At 43.7% G+C, this 18,634-nt stretch overlaps 3 protein-coding genes across 7 annotated transcripts; 1 reads left to right on the top strand and 2 right to left on the bottom strand.

Annotated features, from left to right (window-relative positions):
* Nucleotides 1–57: 57 nt before the first annotated feature.
* On the bottom strand, nt 58–2,647 carry LOC101076880 (gamma-aminobutyric acid receptor-associated protein-like 1). The gene is made up of 5 exons (XM_003966250.3): nt 2,464–2,647; nt 1,378–1,467; nt 1,133–1,211; nt 886–1,004; nt 58–476 (listed from the first exon to the last, which is right to left on the bottom strand). The coding sequence occupies exons 2-5, from the start codon at nt 1,465–1,467 to the stop codon at nt 411–413; spliced, it is 354 nt and encodes a 117-aa protein (XP_003966299.1). The 5' UTR covers nt 2,464–2,647; the 3' UTR covers nt 58–410.
* An 827-nt stretch (nt 2,648–3,474) lies between these two features.
* arhgef5 (Rho guanine nucleotide exchange factor (GEF) 5) lies at nt 3,475–14,972 on the bottom strand. Of its 4 annotated transcripts, none has more exons than XM_011605865.2 (16): nt 14,894–14,972; nt 13,237–13,670; nt 9,292–12,786; nt 8,803–8,848; nt 8,550–8,599; nt 7,516–7,892; nt 6,560–6,720; nt 6,290–6,442; nt 6,080–6,209; nt 5,920–5,994; nt 5,731–5,820; nt 5,097–5,239; nt 4,537–4,680; nt 4,393–4,463; nt 4,102–4,206; nt 3,475–4,008 (listed from the first exon to the last, which is right to left on the bottom strand). In XM_011605865.2, exons 3-16 carry the CDS (start codon nt 12,764–12,766, stop codon nt 3,866–3,868), a joined length of 5,163 nt encoding a protein of 1,720 aa, XP_011604167.2. In that variant the 5' UTR covers nt 12,767–12,786; nt 13,237–13,670; nt 14,894–14,972; the 3' UTR covers nt 3,475–3,865. The 4 variants fall into 4 exon arrangements, with proteins under 4 accessions (XP_011604167.2, XP_011604164.2, XP_011604165.2 ...); XM_011605862.2 differs by lacking the exon at nt 14,894–14,972 and adding an exon at nt 14,729–14,783 and having other exon boundaries at nt 13,237–13,673; XM_011605863.2 differs by lacking the exon at nt 14,894–14,972 and adding an exon at nt 14,729–14,746.
* m6pr (mannose-6-phosphate receptor (cation dependent)) lies at nt 13,827–18,575 on the top strand. 2 transcript variants are annotated; one of them, XM_029838183.1, is made up of 7 exons: nt 13,827–13,846; nt 16,062–16,228; nt 16,372–16,535; nt 16,638–16,744; nt 16,841–16,971; nt 17,059–17,185; nt 17,273–18,575. In XM_029838183.1, the coding sequence occupies exons 2-7, from the start codon at nt 16,062–16,064 to the stop codon at nt 17,393–17,395; spliced, it is 819 nt and encodes a 272-aa protein (XP_029694043.1). In that variant the 5' UTR covers nt 13,827–13,846; the 3' UTR covers nt 17,396–18,575.
* The last annotated feature ends 59 nt before the right edge of the window (nt 18,576–18,634 follow it).

The following is an 18,634-nucleotide window of genomic DNA, read 5'->3' as shown; positions in this document are numbered from 1 at the left end:
TACAAACGGGCTCTCATGCTGTAAAAGGTAGTCGCACACAAATAATCAGAGTCTAACTTTTTTTTTTTGGGACATTTATTTTCCACAAAGTTTAAGATATTTACAAAAGAAAAAAAAAAAATCCAAATACTATTTGCAGTAAATACAAATGACAGAGAAAGGTCACGAGAGCCCCCTCGCCATCATTTCCGAGAACTAGTTGTGCAGCACCACTTTTTGCTTTCATTGCAAAGTTATTAGTCGACAATCCTGAAGGGCTTAAAAAACTCCCCAGAATCGACGCCTTTCTCTCACCACGTCCTTTCACTTGTTCAAATTGATATTAGAGATAATATTGGTGCGAAGCTTTACAAACATCCCGAACTCTCCGTGCCTCGTCTCTCCCGATCTCCATCTCCTCTGGTCGCCCCTCAGGCGCCGTACACGCTCTCGTTACTGTAGGTCATGTAGAGAAACAGGTCCTCGTCGTGGTGCTCCTGAAAAACGGCTAACGTTAGCAAGGGTCAACCACGAATGCGCACGTGTTACAACACACCCAAACCAAAAACTGAAGTACGGTTTCAAAATGTACGTGCAGCCACAGACAGATCTGCAACCTTGTTTTTTTCTAAACAAGCATTAATGATTTCTTGGGGTATGACCTTTGAATATATAACACATTACTAAAAGTGCTGAAGTTAGCACACAGGCCCAAACGTGCAAAAGGAAGACATTTGTGGGTCAGTTCATTGTATTTATTTACAGAATAGTCAATGTTCCTGACATCAGTCAGCTTCTACTAAAATGAAGCAACCTTGGAGCAAGGAAATATGTGTTTTTCTGCGTTATATTTGAGAACCAAACGCTCCAAATTGGAATGAGATGTATGTATGTGTGTGTGTTTACCTGATATACTGCAGAGAGCGGTGAGCTGGAGGGCGGGAGGGAGTTGTTGACAAAGAAGAAGAGCGCTTCCTCGGGTCTCAGAGACACACGCTGGCGTATCAGGAAACACAACTGCCCCACTGCAAACAGGAAGACAATGAGGAGAAGGTCAGGGTGGCCAGAAGGATTAAATGTAGTGAAATATTTTGAATTATGTTAAACGGCGTGCAGGTAATCCCCTTTTTAGTTTTAAAGGCCATGTTTTCACCTGTTAAGTCTGAGGGCACCAGATATTTCTTTTTGTCCAGATCGGGTGCTCGTGACCTCGCAGCTCGCTCCACGATGATCTGTAAAGAAACAAATAAAAAGAATAGTTGTTCACAATCGACAGAGGAAATATAATATAACAGGACAGAAAACAAATGGAACCTCTCACAACTTTAATCAGATGGCTGCTTTGGGATTAAATTTGAACATTTGGAATGGACAAAAAAGTCACAGTGATGTACCAACCGGTATTTTGTCAGGATGCTTGGCCCGAACTCTCTCTCCCTCCGCTCTCCTCACCTCCAGTGGGACTGAGCGCTGGTACTGGCTGCCCATCTGAAAATAACACAAGGCCTTATTTCATCAAGAAGACAAAGGAGAAAGAGACGTAATCAGAGGCCATCCATCAGTGCGGTCTGTCAACGACTGATACCGACTGAACCTAGAGGTACTCCAAGATGACATTTTGCCATCTAGAACCCGTGGGATTTAGAGAATCATGTTGGAGGGAGTTGGTATTAAAATACTAATTTTCAACAGCAAAATATTATGAAATAATTCAGCTTACACTGAGGCGCTTTCTCTTAATGTAGGGTTTAACATCCATTGGTTTGAATGGATTCCAGTGTAAAATGTAGACTGCAAAGTCTCTTATTTTGCTTTTCTAACTCAGTTTATTAGAATTATATTAAGATTATCAGATGAATGAGCACAAACTCAGGCCTGAAGTGTAACGTATCAATCTAAAGATAAACCTTCCCAAGGTAGAGAAGGACATTTTTAGACTTCCCAACTACCAGATAAATCCAAATGTAGTTGAGTGATTAAAGGTTTTAGATCTATTGTTTTTCATTTTTGGTCCAAACTGTCAGAAGCCGCTGATGAAATTATGTCACGTGATGGAAGTCACGAGGCTGCCACCAGAGTTAGCTACGGCTGTAAACAACATTAGCAACATGTCTGTGTAGATTCTCAATCATCCAGGTCATTGTATCCAAGGTAGTTTTCTCTGTCAACTGGACTGGGTTTCTTCTCTTGAAAACGTTTGAAGAAGCCTTCTGGATCGAAGGCGAAACGTCTTCAAGAGAAGAAACCCAGTCCAGTTGACAGAGAAAACTACCTTGTAAACATTAGCAACGAAGCGAAGAATAAAAGGTAACCGGGGCAGTCGCCAAAAGAATTGACGAAATTAACGAAATCCCAATCTGAAAAACACATTGCTTACCGAAATTCTTGGCATGGGAGTTAGAACACGTCACTTTATAAATCAGCTCGCTTATCCTAGGCTGAGACACAACAGCATAGCAAGCGGTAGCAAGACGCTGCACGTACCTTAGAAAAACACAGAAACCGGGTCCCCTCGGCAGAGCAAAACTGGGAAAATTCTCCGGCGCTTTGTTAGAACTCTCTGAAGAAATTGCACAAAGGTTAAACCGCTGCCTTGATCACAACACCTCAAAATTTTAAAGATGTCGACGGGGCTGCAGACGAAAACAACAAACGCCGCAACGCCCCCAGCACATCTGTGACCAATCGGAGAGGAGAATGTAGACTGACAGCTAAAACTGACAAATGGCAAAAGGTGGCTGTACTTGGCATTCTGAAAACAGGTCCCGCCCTCTTCTCCTTGACTGACGGCCACTACAACCAATAGGACGTCTCGGCTGAGGGTCAGGCCCGCCTTCTGCCACAGTCAGCCAGGCTACGTGCGCGGCGTGTCTCTATCAGTAGGCGAGGTGTTGTTGACTCCGGTTCCACGATGTCGAGGTCACAGTTAAAGGAACAGTTCAGTGTTTGCGCATTTAATGCTAGAAATATGACTACATTCATGACTCACATTCATTCTTTCAAACGTTTCCAGGAAACTTATAGGCGTTGCTGAATCTTTCTCCTCTCGGTCAGATGTTTCGATTATTATAAGTGCGATCGTGATTATTATTAATAATAAGAGCAGTTATAATATTGTATACACATTTGTTTGGATTGCTTTTTGAATTACACAGCCTCTAACGTTTTTGCATAAAAAAAGAAACCTTTAGTAAATACTCAAACACAATATCACAGTTTCAACAAATATCTGAAGTTTAATTGTATTTGGGTCATTCCTCCATTTCTTATTTTCCTCAATTGAGTGAAATATAATAAATAAGGCGGCATGTCCTTAAGTTTTTAGGGACTTATCAGTCTAGACGAGACAGCAACATGTCTCCGGAATGTGAAGTCTCCCTTTATCCGTGAGTCTGCTTTGTTTAGGTCCACTGAGCACAAGAAAATTATAATAAATAACAGATTAAAGAGGAAGGAAAAACACACCCTATAAAGGACTGACTATTCTCAGACAGGTTTTTAATTCCACTGCTTAATTTATTAAAACTTGTTTAGTGTGAACACTCTGTACACCCTGCGGACCGCTGGTCCATTTTGCATGCATCACCTCTCATGTAAGGCTCAGCTTTACAGGAATCTGCTCAATATACACACATAATTACACATTTGCATTTCTCAACTGGGCTTTTTTTCAACACCATTTTTTAAATTACAGGTTTATAATCATAGCCCACACAGAACGTAATGTCCTGCATAGTTAATGAAATCGCTTATTTCTGCGATGCCTTCGAGGACTTCAGCAGTTTAAAAGACACTGAAACAAGAAAACCCAAATGCACATTTACAGCAGTTAACGCTGCATTTCCAGCAGCTCGAAACTGATTACTGTCTCCGGTTTAAGTCCTGCTCATACAGCAGCCGTTGCCGTTGACACTTTCAGAGCATCTTCCAGGTTGTGTTGTCTGACTCGTGAGTTTGTTATGGTTTCTAAATGGGACGCGGGCAACCATCCACGATGCCGATCAGACAGTCTGGTCCCCTCTACCCAATCTGAAAAACAAAGAGATGCAAAACAGTGCAAATGAAGCCAGATTTCACCTCGCTGGCACTGATGAAAGGGGGACGGGGACGCGGTTGTCTTACGGTCAGTGCTTTGTTGATGCACTAGAATAATATCAGCTTTTTCCAGAGAGAGTTCATCAGGCTGCTGGGCAACAAACGCTCGGATACACTGCATCTGTGGAAAATCTGCATGTGGAGAGAGACCAGGCGGGCTGAACTTCAATATTGGCCGTTCACAATAGGACGACATAAACACAAGAAACCATCACACACTCATTTCTGTTAGCTGAATAAACACAAGTACTCTGATACTCCAATTTTTTTCTCTCTTGGATAACACGAGTGTATGAATGAAAAGGTCCACTTATTCACCTTGTGCAGCAGAAAAATCTATCTCTGGATGTGGCCGCGAGAGAGCGGATATCCACCGTAGTTTATCACTCCTAAGAGAAAGAAAAGCAACAATTAGAACAAGAAACAACATTCTCGGGCGACAACACGTGCCCAGGTTCTCACAGTGCGTCGGTGCGAAGCAGAAGGGCTTTAGTTGACATGTGCACCCGGAACAAATTCTTCTGTAAGGAGTGAAGTTTAACGCGACAGTTCTCCACACGCAGCACTGAAACAGGCGAGTGGTCGACCACAGTGAACCTTCCTCCTCTGGAAAGAGAAGAATGCAAAGGACAAATGGGCACAGGAGACTGGGATGAGTCCAAGGGAAAGACGAAGAGCTTGGAATGAATGGATTTATAATGTTATGAATGAAATGGTGGGATTGATTTTAACGAATTACTCTATTAAGTTGCCCCTTGCCCGCTCCAACAGGGAGATTCAGACACGCAGTGGCGCCTGCACAACGGACGGGGGCGCTATTTTGCCAATTCCCTGACACCATGATACGTACAAATCTTTTTTTTTTTTTCGCAAGAGCTCGTAGCGTCCTTCATCACTCATAGAAAAAAATTCAACCTTGGCGCTTGCCCACTTCGCTCATATCAGAAACTACTGCTGCTGGCAATGATGATAAGAGAAGTGCTAACAGGGGGAGAACTATTAAATATTGCACATCCACTCACTCTTTTTGAAGAGAAAGTAGCAAGTAGTCGTTGAAGAGGTGCAAATAAACACTCCTCTCTGTATCCTTCAGGGAGAAGTCCATCAGTTCGGTGACCGGACCCTCCCGGATCATCCTCCGGGACTGACTGATCAGAGGAAGAGTCTGTGAAATGGACAAGGTTACCATGCAATTGAGTTTTCAGTTTATTATAAATAGCTTAGAGAGTTTGGTTAATTGACCACAAATTTGTAAATTCACTTAAATACATTTAAGGGATTTTATAGATTCCCTGATGCTGACGTCTCATGGTAAAATGGTTTGCAACCATGACTTTTTTATTTATTTTAATTGCAATATATGTTTATTCCCCACTGAAAAGATTAAAGACATGCTTCCTTCTGCTGGCAACATCAATTTCATTTCTTCTGTGGGCAACACCTTTGGATAACGCTGCACTCTTCACCTTTCATTGTTTAATCTCTCTATTTACTAGAGGATCACAAGCCAACAATAAAGGCATTAACCATCAATCACTGCAGGGTAATCGATGAACTTCATGTTTAAGTCTTTGGAAACAACCTCGCTAGTTTCCTTTTAAAAGGCTTTTACGAAAAACGCATTACGTAAAAGAGGAACATAAATACAACACTTACTCTGCACTCAAAGTCCACCTTTGCACTGAGTGACACCAAAGACTCAATACTTTTCATCTGAGTGATGCTGTCGTTACTCTCCTGAATCAGCTGGAACGCAGTTAACAAATTTGTCAACACCTACAGTCAAACTGTACCTTCAGCATTAATTAATGCATTGATTCACAGTGAAAAGGAGGCTGCTGCTACCTTCGCCAGGAGTTTTAAAGCTTTAATGGCCTGAGTCGCCTCCGTAGTTCCAGGGGTTGTTCTCTTCACAATGTTCTACATGGAAATGATATAAATTATTGATTAAAAAAGGTGTGAGGGGGTGCCAGTTCAATCAGGCTGTTACCCCATATACACACACCTGGACCAGCAGCTTAAGTCTCGTGATTCTCTGGAAAGGGAGGACAAGGAATGAGCGGAGAGGCAGCCTCTGACAAACAACACTCTGCTCCAGTTTCTCCACAATCCTCCTGAAGCCTGGGTTTTCATTCCTGAATTAAAAAATGATTTAGAAAACAACGCTGAATGTGTTCAACATTAAAGAATGAAATAAAAACATGAATGAGCTCACATGAGTCTCTGGTAGGTGGCGTCCTGGTAGGACTGGTTGGTGAGGTAGGGCACATAAACCATTTTGAAGCGCTGACAGTGTTTAGCGATGATGTCACAGACTGTAAAGGACATGAGGTTTGACTCCACCCGCTCCTCCAGCTTTGATAAGAAACTAAAACAGAAATCACAAAGACTTTTGGTTTGCTAATTTCCCCACGTTCATTTACAACCCCAGCAACGAGTAGACATTTGATCCACACCTTTGGTAGATCATGAGAACACTTCTGACCTGTGGCTGATGGCGCGGACATCTGCCAGCCGAGAAAACAGCCAGTTCCTGTCCTGAGTGCCCAGCAGCGCCCCCAGCTGTTTGGACTTGACAAAGTGTTCGACGACAATGTCTAAACTTCTGCAGTAGGAGGCCTCTGAAGTGACAACCTCGAACCTCACCTGTCGGGACACATAAAGGAGAAACACATGCAGATGTTTAAGGATCGGAAAGGCTGAAGACAGTTAAAGGGTCAAGGATATGACTAAGCCAGCAGGATGTTTTCACAACGAGCAGCAACAAATCTCACTAACGGGACTTCGTGGAACAGATTTACAGCTCCGTGTTGTGCAATCGCACTTCTCTGACACTTAAACTGGAACTCGATCTCAGGGTTATTCCAGAATGTGGCAAGTCCATCTTAATGCTTACTTATATGAGTAGTGGTCTGAATTACCAGCTCCATATGGGCTCATGTAGGCATTTCCCAGGAGCTGCCAACTTATTGCTGATAGTTTTACATTAAAGAAGAAATATGATGAGCTTTTCAATAGGTTCAATTTTTTTTTTTTTTAAACAGATGTTAAATGTGGCAGGTCAAGGGTCAAGTGTTGCAAGTGTTTATCACCTCAGCTAACACACCTGCAGAATTATGATTGCTGTTATGAAGACTCAATTTATGTATCAGGACCAAAGTGGTTCCGTGAACTTCAGAGGTTGTGAATTAATGAACACTGATGAGGGAAACAGCTTAATGCATGTTTCTTTATTTTTTTGAAAGTAAACCAGGTTAATTCTTTTAAATTTTACACATCATGTACTTGCCAACCCCTTTTTCTTTAAAAAAAAAATGCATATTGTCTATATAGAGATATGAGGATGATGCAGTTTTGGGGAGGTTTGGACCCCCCCCCCCCAAAAAAAAAGGTTTGGTCTTAATTCAGAAAGTTTAGATGTAGTTGCTTCAGCTGCGTTACCTCTTGCAGGCGCCTCTGGTCCTCTGTGAGCTCCTCCAGCTCAGAGCTGTTCCTCACCCCTGGCAGCTCCCGCCACAGGCTGGAGGACTTCGAGAGCGATATGGAGAGACGCGGGGAGGGAGGCCTGCCTTCGATCTTTGGGGGCTCGGGTAGAGGTAAGCTTTGGACGCTGGTGATGGAGCCCGTGTGGGAGAACCTGTGTGGGGTCTGGGCAGACGGAAGGGGTGGCAGGGGTCTGCGGGCTGGCGGAGGCGAAGGCGAAGGCGCCAGGGAAGGGGTCGTATCCTCGGACACGGTGGTGCCATCAGAACGTGCCTGGCGCAAGATCTCGAAGTTCTGGGCTGCCTCGTTGTACTGCTGGTAGAGCTGGGCAGCATCTGGGAGGCGCGGGAGGAGGAAGTTGAATGAGAAACCGTATTTTTGGTTAAAATACAGAAAGCAAAGCCAAGAAGATGTAAAAGAACTGGGGTAGAGGTTCGCCAAATGGACATGTTTGCAGTTGACATTCCTCTTAACGCGTACACGCTGGAATGCAAAAGAGAAGCTGCAGCTGCTTTTCAGAGACACGAATGCTTGCAGAAACCTGTCTGTGGTTTGCTCTCTTAGCCACACTCTGCTCCGTTTCTTGCGAAATCAAACAGAACCATGGGCAAAAGAACCTGTAACTGTATAAAGTGGCTAAATGATGACTCATAAAGACATTAAATTAAACCTTAACTGCACAGAAATGTGTGTTTATGTGTGTGTGTGTGTGTGTGTGTGTGTGTGTGTCATTTGGGTCAATTTCTGAAGAAAATTGCAGAAGAGGTATCGTAAGTAGGTTAGCGTTAAGGCAGCCATGAATCACAGGAATTAGAAGGAAACCGCGTCAGATTATTCCCAGACACAAAAACAAAAGTCACGTCAGTGCGACACCCACAGAGCAGTCTGACAGGAATCAAAAATGAGAATCAGCACAGCCGATCGGGGACTTCGGGTACTCCCAAACTGTGATTTGAAATAAGCAAAACCGAAAATGGGTCAGCGATACTCACTGAAAAATCTCGAGTTCCTTTTCCGTCTTTGAATCGTGTCCAAAACATTCCTACAGTGCCGAAAGAGTCACAGCGGTCTTTAGAAGCATGTAATACTTAAAACTATGAAACCAAACTTGACTGATAGAGCTGCTTCAACTTTAGCGGCCGTTGCCAATTCTATGGACACAATCTCACACGTACATGTGAATCCAATACCTGGGATGCTGCACTCGTACAACAAATGTATCACACGTGTGACTGCTTCACTCACCTCAGCTCCACTTCTTCCCAGCTTCGACTTCGATCATCCTCGTCGTCTGAAATGTAAAAGTATGTATTTGTCTTGATGTTGTATAAGAGCATACCTGTAGGGGTTCTGTGTAAAAAGTAGCTCTTTCCAGAACCGCAGTTTGTTTTCTTCTGTCTCAGTTAAAATCAAGTCAAGCCTTTAACACCACTGTCGGGGGTTTTCCCTTAGTTCCCTTCCACGCAAGACCGCCCACAACCTGTAACTACAACACTGTGACGCAACTGTAAATTTCTATGATGTGTTTCGATTCCTAATTAGCGGGCGTTATCTTTGATTTTTTGGGGTGATAATTAGTGAACGAGACAACACAAACAGAGCAGGAAGGAGAGCAGATTGAGGCCGATTGGAGACGTGCGCCATGCGACTCGATTTAGAGCCAATTTTAGGGGATTGACCGACTCTTTGAAAAAGATATAGAAGATTGAAACTTCATCATTATTCTTTCTTTACCTGTGGTGGAGAATATTCTGGTCCTGCGATCCCTTCCAGCACCTTCCTCTTCTTTCACTTCAACATGTTCTCCGTCTTTTCTTTCTGTGGTTTTACGGACACCCAGTCTTCGCAAGCGGGCTTTGGGGCCCAAATCTCGGAAACTGTAGCTGCTCGCCAGAGTCGCCCCTTTTATGTTTTGGTCTGACACGTGTTCATCAGGCTCATTTCCCTCTTCTCCTCCCTTACTTCCCACCATTCCCTCCGCAATGTCCCTCTCCTCTTCCTGGCCGTCTTCTTCGCTTTCACCTGTTCTGTCCTGTCCTACTTTCTTGTCTTCACCCTCGCTGGAGGGAACGAGGGTCTCAGACTCGGCTTCACAAATCAGAATGGGGCAGCTGCTTGGCTTGTACAGCGTGTTACTGACAGATAAATACATCTCCACTTCCTCTCTGCGTGACTTTTCAGTTTCTGAAATCTCACAATCCCCAGACTTTTCACATGTTTCTACCATTATATCTACCTTTTCTGGCTGGTGGTGACCAGGTGGTGACCTATTCTCCTTGTCCATACTGTGTTCCTCTTTTCCTCCTGTGTGCAACTGTGTATCAGTATGAGTGTATGTACGTGCGTCACCATGCATCGCTGTGACCTGCTCAGCATGCATGTCATCTCGGCTCTGCCCCCTACCTCTCAATCCCTCCAACTCCAACGATTCATCCATGTCCAGTTCTGCGTCCGAGTGCTGTGCGTCCATTCTCAAGTCAAGTGGTACCTCTCCGGGCTCCCGTGTAGTCTCTACCTGCTGTTTGACATTATTGGAGGTGTTCTCGGACTGGTTGACTCTTCTGTCTCCATCTGTCTCCACGCTAATTTCATCCACAGTCCCTTCCTCTGAGTTTCCAAGTATTTCCTGCACCACATTTTTGGCCCATTTAAGGTGAGGAGCCTGGGAGTGTTGCTTAGGCTCCTCAGACAAAGTCCAAGCTCCACTCAGTCGGATGCGAATGGCCTCCACCTCGTCTGGGCTCATCGTTCCACTGCCGAGCTCTTCCAAGATTGGCTGAATTTGTTCAAAATCCACCTTAGAATAAACATCACCATAGGGATTATCTGGAACCTGCAGAGAATGCTCGCTCTCCGTTTCAGATGGTATATTGTTCTTCTGCCTCCATTCCGTCAGGAGTCTTTCAGTAAGTGAGTCTCTGGTTATCGGCCCCAAATCAGCTTGGGTGAGTACTTTACCCCTCGTTCTGTCTTCAGCTTCAAGGTTGGTATTTACCTCGGCTTCCTGTGCTGATGCTCTTTGGGCACCCTGATCTCTCCATTTGGTGTTTGGCTCACCTGGCCCGTCCTCTTCCGGTGACCGATCAACCTCCGGTGGTGTTTTTTTGATGGCTTTCTCCCGTGGCAACGTTTGGCCGATGACACAAAAGACGTACTGTGGCTGTTTTCCGCTCGCCTGATCATCTTCATCGACCGTCTCCTCCTTCCCTGTTGTCCACTCCTGTTCTGTCTCCTTGTCGCCATCATGCCCCACAAAGTCTCCAGGGGAGTGATCTTTATCTCCACCTTCCAAGTACTCCTGGCAGTCCTCGTACTGCTCTTCGTCTTCCTCTCTCTCGTCCTGTTCATCTCCACCGCTGGAAATGGTGACAAAGTCGTCTTCTCCCGACAGCATCTTGTCTTTTTCTTGCTTACAGTCGGTGTCACTTCCCCCCTCGCTTTCAGAGCGGGCCCAATAATCGCTCCCACCGTCTCTGTCGCTCTCTTCCATCATGTTCTCTCGCTCCACATCTTGTCTTCTATCTGCCCCTCTATGGCTGCCGGACATCTGCTCCCGCTCTTCCTTATCTTTTTCCCTCCAGACTTCGTACATCTCTCCGTCTACACTCACCCCTTCAGTCTTTGTGTTTCCACTCTGTTCATTTCTACTTCTGTACCTCTCTGTGTGACGACGTTGGTCTGAGTAGACCTCATCTGGTTCCTCTTTTACCCTTTGCTCTCCTCTCCCCCACTCACCCAGTGACTCAATATTCCTCTCGCTCGTGCTTGTGCCTTCGTCTACAATATTTCCTCTACTATTTATGCCCCTCTGTGGCTCTAACCACATCCTTCTCTGCTCTGTCTTCCCCCTTCGATGTCTATCTTGCTCTCTTCGTCTTCTGTCATCATCTCCCCCTGCTGTTCTCTGCTCATCAACATCAGTAGAGCTCCACTCTCCGCTACTCTGTGCTCGTGGGGGGGCTCTGGGAGTCGTGTCACTCTGGGCTCGACCGTCTCTACCGGTCGAATCTTCCCGCCTGTGGTCTTCTTCTTTTTCCTTTCTCTCCCTGTATATCTCCTGCTTGGGTTCTCTGGACACGTCATGCCTTCTCCTGTCCCCCTTCAGGTCTCTGTTACTGTCCTTCCATCTTTCGCCTTCCCTCTCTGCCTCCCACGCCACACTCCTCCGATCCTCTCTGTACCTTTCTCTGTCCCTTTCTTCATCCCTCCTCCTGGATCGATCTACCTCTCTTTCACGGTCTCTGTCCCTGTATCTGTACTTGTCCTCATCCCGGTATCCTTGCCTGTCTCTATATCTGTCCCTCTTTGGTTTGTCTCTGCCGTCTCCATCACTTCTACTGTGGTGATACTCCCTGTCCCTCTCTTTGTCCCTCTCTTTTCTCATTTCCCTCTCGTCACTGTCACCCTCACTTCTAGTATCCCTCTGTCCCTGTCTCCTGTGGGTTGCGTCCCTCTCCACCCTATCTGAGTAGATATCCCTGTCTCTTTGTCTATATGGAGAGGCCACCCTGGGTTCCCTCTTTCCCATGTCGGACCTTGGTTTCTCTCTCTTTCTTGCTGTATCCCGCTCTCTTCTCTCCCACGAATCATCCCGCTCTCTCCTCCTCGGTCCCTCTTCTTTGAGCCTGCCAGACATCTCCTCTCTGTCCTTCACTCTGCATCCCTCTCTCTGCTGTTCCCTTTCATACTCTCTCTCCCAATCATCTGCATCCAGTCCTTTTGGTCTATCTCTTCGCCTCTGTTCACCGCTCCCGTCATTCTCCCCCTTGACTCGTCCGCCACGATCCCCGCTGTTTTTTGTCATCCTCGGAAAAGTGTCACCCTTGTTCATCCCTCTTGCTGCGTATCTCTCAGTCTCTTTCTCCACAGAAGACAGAGGCCTCATGTTTTGTCTTCTCTCATTTTCTTGCCACCTCTCTCTCTCACTCCACTCTCTTTGTCGGGGAACTGGACCTCGGTGTCTCTCATAGTATCTATCCCGGGGACCATGGTCTCTGTATGTTCCTTTGTCCCTGGCTTTCTCCATTTCTCTCTCCCTTCTCCAGCCCTCTTCATGACTGACGTCTCTCCCTTTCTCCAACTTGGCAGACATTGCTGGTCTGGGACTTGGATCCAAGGAGACTTTTCCACCTGGCTGGAACTTGCGGTCAGATGTGTTTACGGTAGATAGAGTGTCAAAGACGGTGCCGCTCGGTCTTTTGGCCCCCATAGGATCATCATTTGGAGACTCTAAAAGACAATAACAGCCCATATATTCAACTCAGACATCGCGAGTTAGCTTAGTTAACACATCACAATCATACAAATGTAATTAGGTGTCTGTGAAAACATGCTCTCACAATTAAACAACAATGGTTTCCTGTAGCCCAGCACAAAAGTATTCACTAAATACACACAAATGTTTAACTTAAAATCTGAAGCAATGTGAGCTTACACACAGAAATAGCAGTACCCTGAACAATCACATAAACGACTAAATGGGACACTATCCTACGGTTCTGTAAGAATGCAGCACAGGCACTCAAAGCACCACATACCAAAAGACTTTTAGAAAGTGAGGCCTGTGACACATAGGCACGGCATGTTACACGTAAACCACAGCTAAGCTAGCCCCTCATGTGTGTCCAGTTCTCTAGAGTGTTTGTCTGAAAACTCACTCAAAAACAAGGAGAAACTCACCTAAATGTAGTTTTCCTGGAGAGTGCCGGTGACCTCCACCCTGCCTCCCGCACCGGTTTCACTGTACTCAAAAGCATGGGATTGCATAACATGAAAAGTCTTTCCTTGCATTTACATTGCCTACGTGGCTAAAATCCTTAATTTCCTCAAGTAAATCTATCTTTATCTTTGACTCTGAGCACTTAACTCTTATGGAAACGTTGGAAAATATTTATGCTTGAGTTCTTCCCCTGGTTGTCTCCCTCTCTCTCACTCTGTCTCTACCCTCCTTCCTGAAATTCCCAAACAAGTTTCAACAGATTGACACTTATCTTTCCCCTCCTCCTTCTCTGTGTTGTCTTTTCAGCTGCAGAACAGGGAGCTCACTAATAAATCATAGTAGTCCACGTCCACTCCTTTTCCTTTCCCTGCTGATTTAATCGCTTGTTTGGACACTGCTGGAAAACAAAAATAACAGAAATGCATATATTTAGTCGCTAACTCTTTCCTCTCCTGTGCCCCAGTTTTCTCTCACGAAACACAGGAAGTCCACCTCCTTGGTGTCTCAGGCTTTGAAAGGGATTGGCTGATATGGAGTAGTCGGGTGTGTCTGCACAACACAAGCAGCCAGGTAAGGTAAAGTCCATGACCGGGTGGGGGAGGGGAGGAAGACAGCGAGGATTCACCAGTAGCTCATGTTTAGTTCTTACCGATTGGTTTAAATAATGGGAAGAAGCAGACATGTGCGTTCTTATGACTGAAACAAGGTGAAGCAATCATTATCAAAGCCCCGTGAAAGAGCCAAGAAATTGGAGAATTCTGCAAAATTTGTGAAACAACCTTACTGGAACTCGATGCACATTTAGTGCTGAAGAGGCCTGTGATGAAAGGACCCTATGATTAAGATTACCAAACAAAGGAAATAGGGCCACTGTGTCATCGCTGACATCCCTGACTTCATTTAAACAGAAAAATCCAACATACCAAATAAATCCACAGCATTTCACATCACTTTCTAAAGTTACATCTTTTGTTTTTTCTTTTGGCATGATGTATTTTTTCAATTGACAACCTTATATCTGACCTTTATTATCTTCAACTTTATCACTTTAACCTTTCTAAACACTTCTGGTGATTACATTTAGGTCAATTAAATTGCCTTACAGATCAATAGTATAATATTGTATTCAAATGCTTGGTTATCTAAATTTGATGAACACAATGAACCGGTACTCTGCAGTATTTCACTAAAGTTCAACATTAGATAAGTATTAAAATACTGCAGAGTACCTTTTCATTGTGTTCATCAAATTTAGATAACCAAGCATTTGAATACAATACTATTGATCTGTGAAGCAATTTAATTGACCTAAATTAAATAACCTTTAGTTGGCCTTAATTGAATAATCTTAGATGTTAAACTTTTTAGAAATTCTTTAAACATTGTACAATTTTAAATTCTCAGGAAGCATCAGGCCCAAGGTAGAAAAATATCCAGCCCTGAAATAATTACCGTACAGCTTGATTAATGACCCGGTTCAGACTGTCACGCTAACACCACTTGTACTACAAGTCCCATCGTGCACTGTAAGTCCCTCCTTCCCAACTAGAGCATTGTGCAAACTAGCAGTCAAGAAAAATGACAGCAAAATAGACTTTGAAATGATGAAAAGATTACCTTTATATATTTGATATATTGTGCTGTCAGTTAGACTTTGGTTTAGGTTTTAGCCCTTCTGTAGGCTATTTGTGATACCTCTGCTTTATAGAATAATTAAACATAAAATATATTAACAATAAACTGAACAAAACAAAAACGTTGTGAACTGCAAATTAAATTTTATGCAACATGAAGGTGAGTGAACAAATTAATCCCGAAACATGCACATTTTAGGTGGTACGCAGAGAAAAGAACGTTCCTGTTTTGCTAGTCCAATTGCAGCGGTCTCTGCTCACGTGATGCGGAAATAGCGGGATTTAACGCCTCTTATTGGCTACAGCTACTTTGGATAGTCACGTGGTCTCATGTTTAGTTTCACTTCCGCAGTTTTTTTCTGGTGTTTGTAGCGTGTTAGCTTGTTGGACATCACTTCATGTAAAAAGTGTGTTTTCAGTAATAACGCAAAGAAAACAACCAGCTTATGTCAAGTTAAGACTTCTAATCACACACAATTCCACGTCATCTCGGCTGATTTGTCAAACTTTTTGCTGAATATGAAAACCAGGGAGCGATGTTAGCGTGAGGAAGCTGAGTTTATCTGAAGGACTGTTGCTGCGTTAGCGATACAGGAGAAATAGTCATTTTCTTAATCATTTGCAGTGCAAAACATCATGAAGGTAGGAACAAAGTCTGCCTTAATCTAGATGTTTGTGAAATATATGGGGTGGTTTGTTCCAGCATACTCAGAAAAACTTTCTGATTACAGAGATGATATTCTGCGTCCATTCAGGCTTTAAACATGGGCTCGTATTTATGCACTGTGTTTATATTGATTTTGAATTTATTGTTTTTAGACTCGTAAATAACTAATTGTGGCATCATAAAAGGGACATGCACATTATAAGACAGGCGATTTTTATTGTGACTTGTGTAATGTCATCTTAGCCCTGTTGACCCGATTCATCCAAGCCACGTTTTAATAGCTGAATTCTGATTAAACGACAGCAAACAATATATTTAAATACAATGATTTGTTCCTTTACATGTCAAAATGATCTAATCACATTATACTAAAAATATTTTTTAAAAATTGTATTGAGAAGTTGGCTTTAAAACTCTGCATTACTCATCAATCTGCATTTTCGACCTCTAGTTATAAAAGATAACCTCCTTCTGCCCCCCCCAGATGGTCAACAGTTATACTAGAGGGTCCCTCTTGATGTGGGCTCTGGCTCTTTGGGTGATTCTGGATGGAGGTCCAGTGTGCGCTACAAACAGCACCCAGAGCTGCAAACTCTTGTCTGAGTCAGACCGGAAAGTCCTCAGTCAGCTTGAGCCACTTGCTCATCAGAAGTAAGAAAAACACTCTAATATATGAATCCAAACCGAGCCACATCTGTGCTACATTCAGCTTGAGTCACATTTGAAATGTCAAACATGAACCACGTGCAGGCTGCACACGCTATATTATTCCCTGTTATCTCTTCCTTTGATAGCTTTTCAGGACAGAGCAATAATGAGAATTACACGTACGTGTTCCAGCTGTGTGGAGATGCAGGTGGCATCTCCGGTGCTGGAGTGATTCAAATAGATAACAAGAAGAAGGAAGCCAAGCCCACAGTGATCGGAACATATAATTTAACACAGGCCATTGGAGAAAGTAAGTGCAACCCAATGATGTCAATAAACATTTTTATTCCGATTCTGTATTCCAGAATCACTTTTAAATGTAAATAAGTCATGTGAACTGTAACCCTTGCAGGTAACTGGGTGTTTCTGACCTACATATACAACAACAAACATGGATCCTGTTCTAAAGATGCGAGCCGGGCCCAAATCATGATCTTTTGCAACAGGGAGGTAGATGAGGTAAGATGATTCGAGGACTTGACGCGAAGTGCCTCGCTTCAGGATATATTTAACTAAAGGATGTCAAGGACGCTCTTGTTTGAATTTGTCCCCCAGAGCCCACTGCATGTGATCCAGGAGAACAGTGAGAGAGAGAACCACTGTTTGTACCTGTTCAGGTTGGACTCCAGCGCCGTGTGCCCAGCTCTTCAGTCCAAGCTCAGCGCTGGTTCCATTATCCTCATCATGTGTGTGAATACGCTGGTGTAGAAAACCTCCAAAGCAACAGTTTTTGTTTGTTCTTTTAAGTGACATAAGTCTGTTTTATTTTTCAGTGGGTTCTGCCTCCTGACGGTTTACCTCGTTGGAGGTTTCCTCTACCAGAGAATGATTGTTGGAGCTAAAGGGATGGAGCAGTTCCCAAATTACGCCTTCTGGGTGGAGGTTGGGAATCTGGCAGCGGTGAGGCCGATGCAATGAAGGAATAGCATCCAAAGAGGCTGAATCTGATCCATTTTTAAAAAAAATTCTCCTCCTTTCACCTTTCAGGATGGCTGTGACTTTGTGTGCCGCTCTAGAACTCGCGAGGAAGTCCCCACCTACAGAGGCGTTTCTTCTGAACCTTCAGAGGACGATCCAGAGGAGCGAGATGACCACTTACTACCTATGTGACCATAACATTTGGAAATGTGACTGAAGGTTTTACTGCGTGACTGCTCTTTCACAGTACGAAGGACGTTCCTGTTAGCTGCCAGCCGCTTCAAGTCTAGTTTTTCTTGCACCGATTCATGCTAGGATCTGTTGACAGGTCGTGTTTATTCTAGCTCTTATCCTGTGGCAACTGCTGTCTGATCTTCCTGTCACTAAACACTGCACATTATACTGATAAGGCACCCAGATGTGTCAACACTCTCTTCTTGGCTTATTCCATGTAACCTTATGATGTGAATGAGCGGTAAACGTGGGTCGGTTGACATTGATTTACGTCATTGGTTGACGTTTGCTTCAGGTTGACAGAAAAGGTGACGGAAAACTGGTGACCGTTTTTCATCTCTCATCATAGGATTTGGCTGATTATTATTTTTCTGTCTACATGTATAGACATGATACCAGGGTGTGCATGTGCAGAGTACCAGTTACATTTTTTATTTCTGTCCTGATACAAGCTTCAACACAACTATGAACGTGCTGTTACCGATCACCAATGACATGGTTCTTATGGGTCAATCTAAGTGAATAAAAGCACTTGTTTTTGCTATAATACACTGATGGAGCCCTAGCACATGGATTTATCTATGGGAGATACACTCGTGTTTTGCAATAAACCAAACTGCTTAAAAGGCAGAAAAATTGAGGAAAACAAAAATCCCCTAATACTTAGAGCTTTCTCTATTTACAGAAGGTTAAAAGAACACTCCGTAGTTATGAGGACACGGTTCCCTTTAGTTAGAGCTGTATGTTTATTACAGGAATTTTACCGTATAACCGGATAAAGTAGCTTTGACAGAGGCCTCGATTCTTTAGATGTGACTGTACAACGTTAGAAATCCAAATTTATATTGTTGTTTGTGTTTTGGGGGGAATTTCAAGGTATTAAAACTAAATATTTGACTTGAGATCGCATTTCACTGTATTTTAATTTTTAAAATAGGTTGCTGAACGTTTGGCAGCGTGAGGACTTTTGTTTCTGGTCTTGCTCTTTAATTTCCTTTTTATGCTGCAGTTAATTGTTTCTTTAAATAACAAAATAAACAATTAACTGCAGCGCAGATGCTGTGAGAATGATGGTGATTCCTGTAAAATTTGGGGAGGAAGATTTCATGAAAAATAAAGACGAAGTGTTTGTAAAGCACTTGTGTGTTACCCTATCACATATACGTAAATTCAGAAAACAGTCAAGCACACCTGTTC

The sequence above is a fragment of the Takifugu rubripes genome, chromosome 7, assembly GCF_901000725.2.
Source record: "Takifugu rubripes chromosome 7, fTakRub1.2, whole genome shotgun sequence".
Classification (NCBI taxonomy): domain Eukaryota; kingdom Metazoa; phylum Chordata; class Actinopteri; order Tetraodontiformes; family Tetraodontidae; genus Takifugu; species Takifugu rubripes.
Note: the sequence above shows the minus strand (reverse complement) of the source record. Positions and strands in the feature narration are given on the sequence as shown.

Coding starts and splice junctions, on each gene's coding strand:
- LOC101076880 (XM_003966250.3), bottom strand. CDS start 1,467: ATGGGCAGCCAGTACCAGCGCTCAGTCCCACTGGAGGTGAGGAGAGCG. Junction 1,005..1,132: donor GGTGCCCTCAGACTTAACAG/GTGAAAACATGG, acceptor TCCTGTTTGCAG/TGGGGCAGTTGTGTTTCCTG. Junction 477..885: donor CGCTCTCTGCAGTATATCAG/GTAAACACACAC, acceptor GCCGTTTTTCAG/GAGCACCACGACGAGGACCT.
- arhgef5 (XM_011605865.2), bottom strand. CDS start 12,766: ATGGGGGCCAAAAGACCGAGCGGCACCGTCTTTGACACTCTATCTACC. Junction 6,721..7,515: donor ACCAGAGGCGCCTGCAAGAG/GTAACGCAGCTG, acceptor GTGTCCCGACAG/GTGAGGTTCGAGGTTGTCAC. Junction 5,240..5,730: donor AGGTGGACTTTGAGTGCAGA/GTAAGTGTTGTA, acceptor TCCATTTCACAG/ACTCTTCCTCTGATCAGTCA.
- m6pr (XM_029838183.1), top strand. CDS start 16,062: ATGGTCAACAGTTATACTAGAGGGTCCCTCTTGATGTGGGCTCTGGCT. Junction 16,745..16,840: donor GCAACAGGGAGGTAGATGAG/GTAAGATGATTC, acceptor TTTGTCCCCCAG/AGCCCACTGCATGTGATCCA. Junction 17,186..17,272: donor AGGTTGGGAATCTGGCAGCG/GTGAGGCCGATG, acceptor TTCACCTTTCAG/GATGGCTGTGACTTTGTGTG.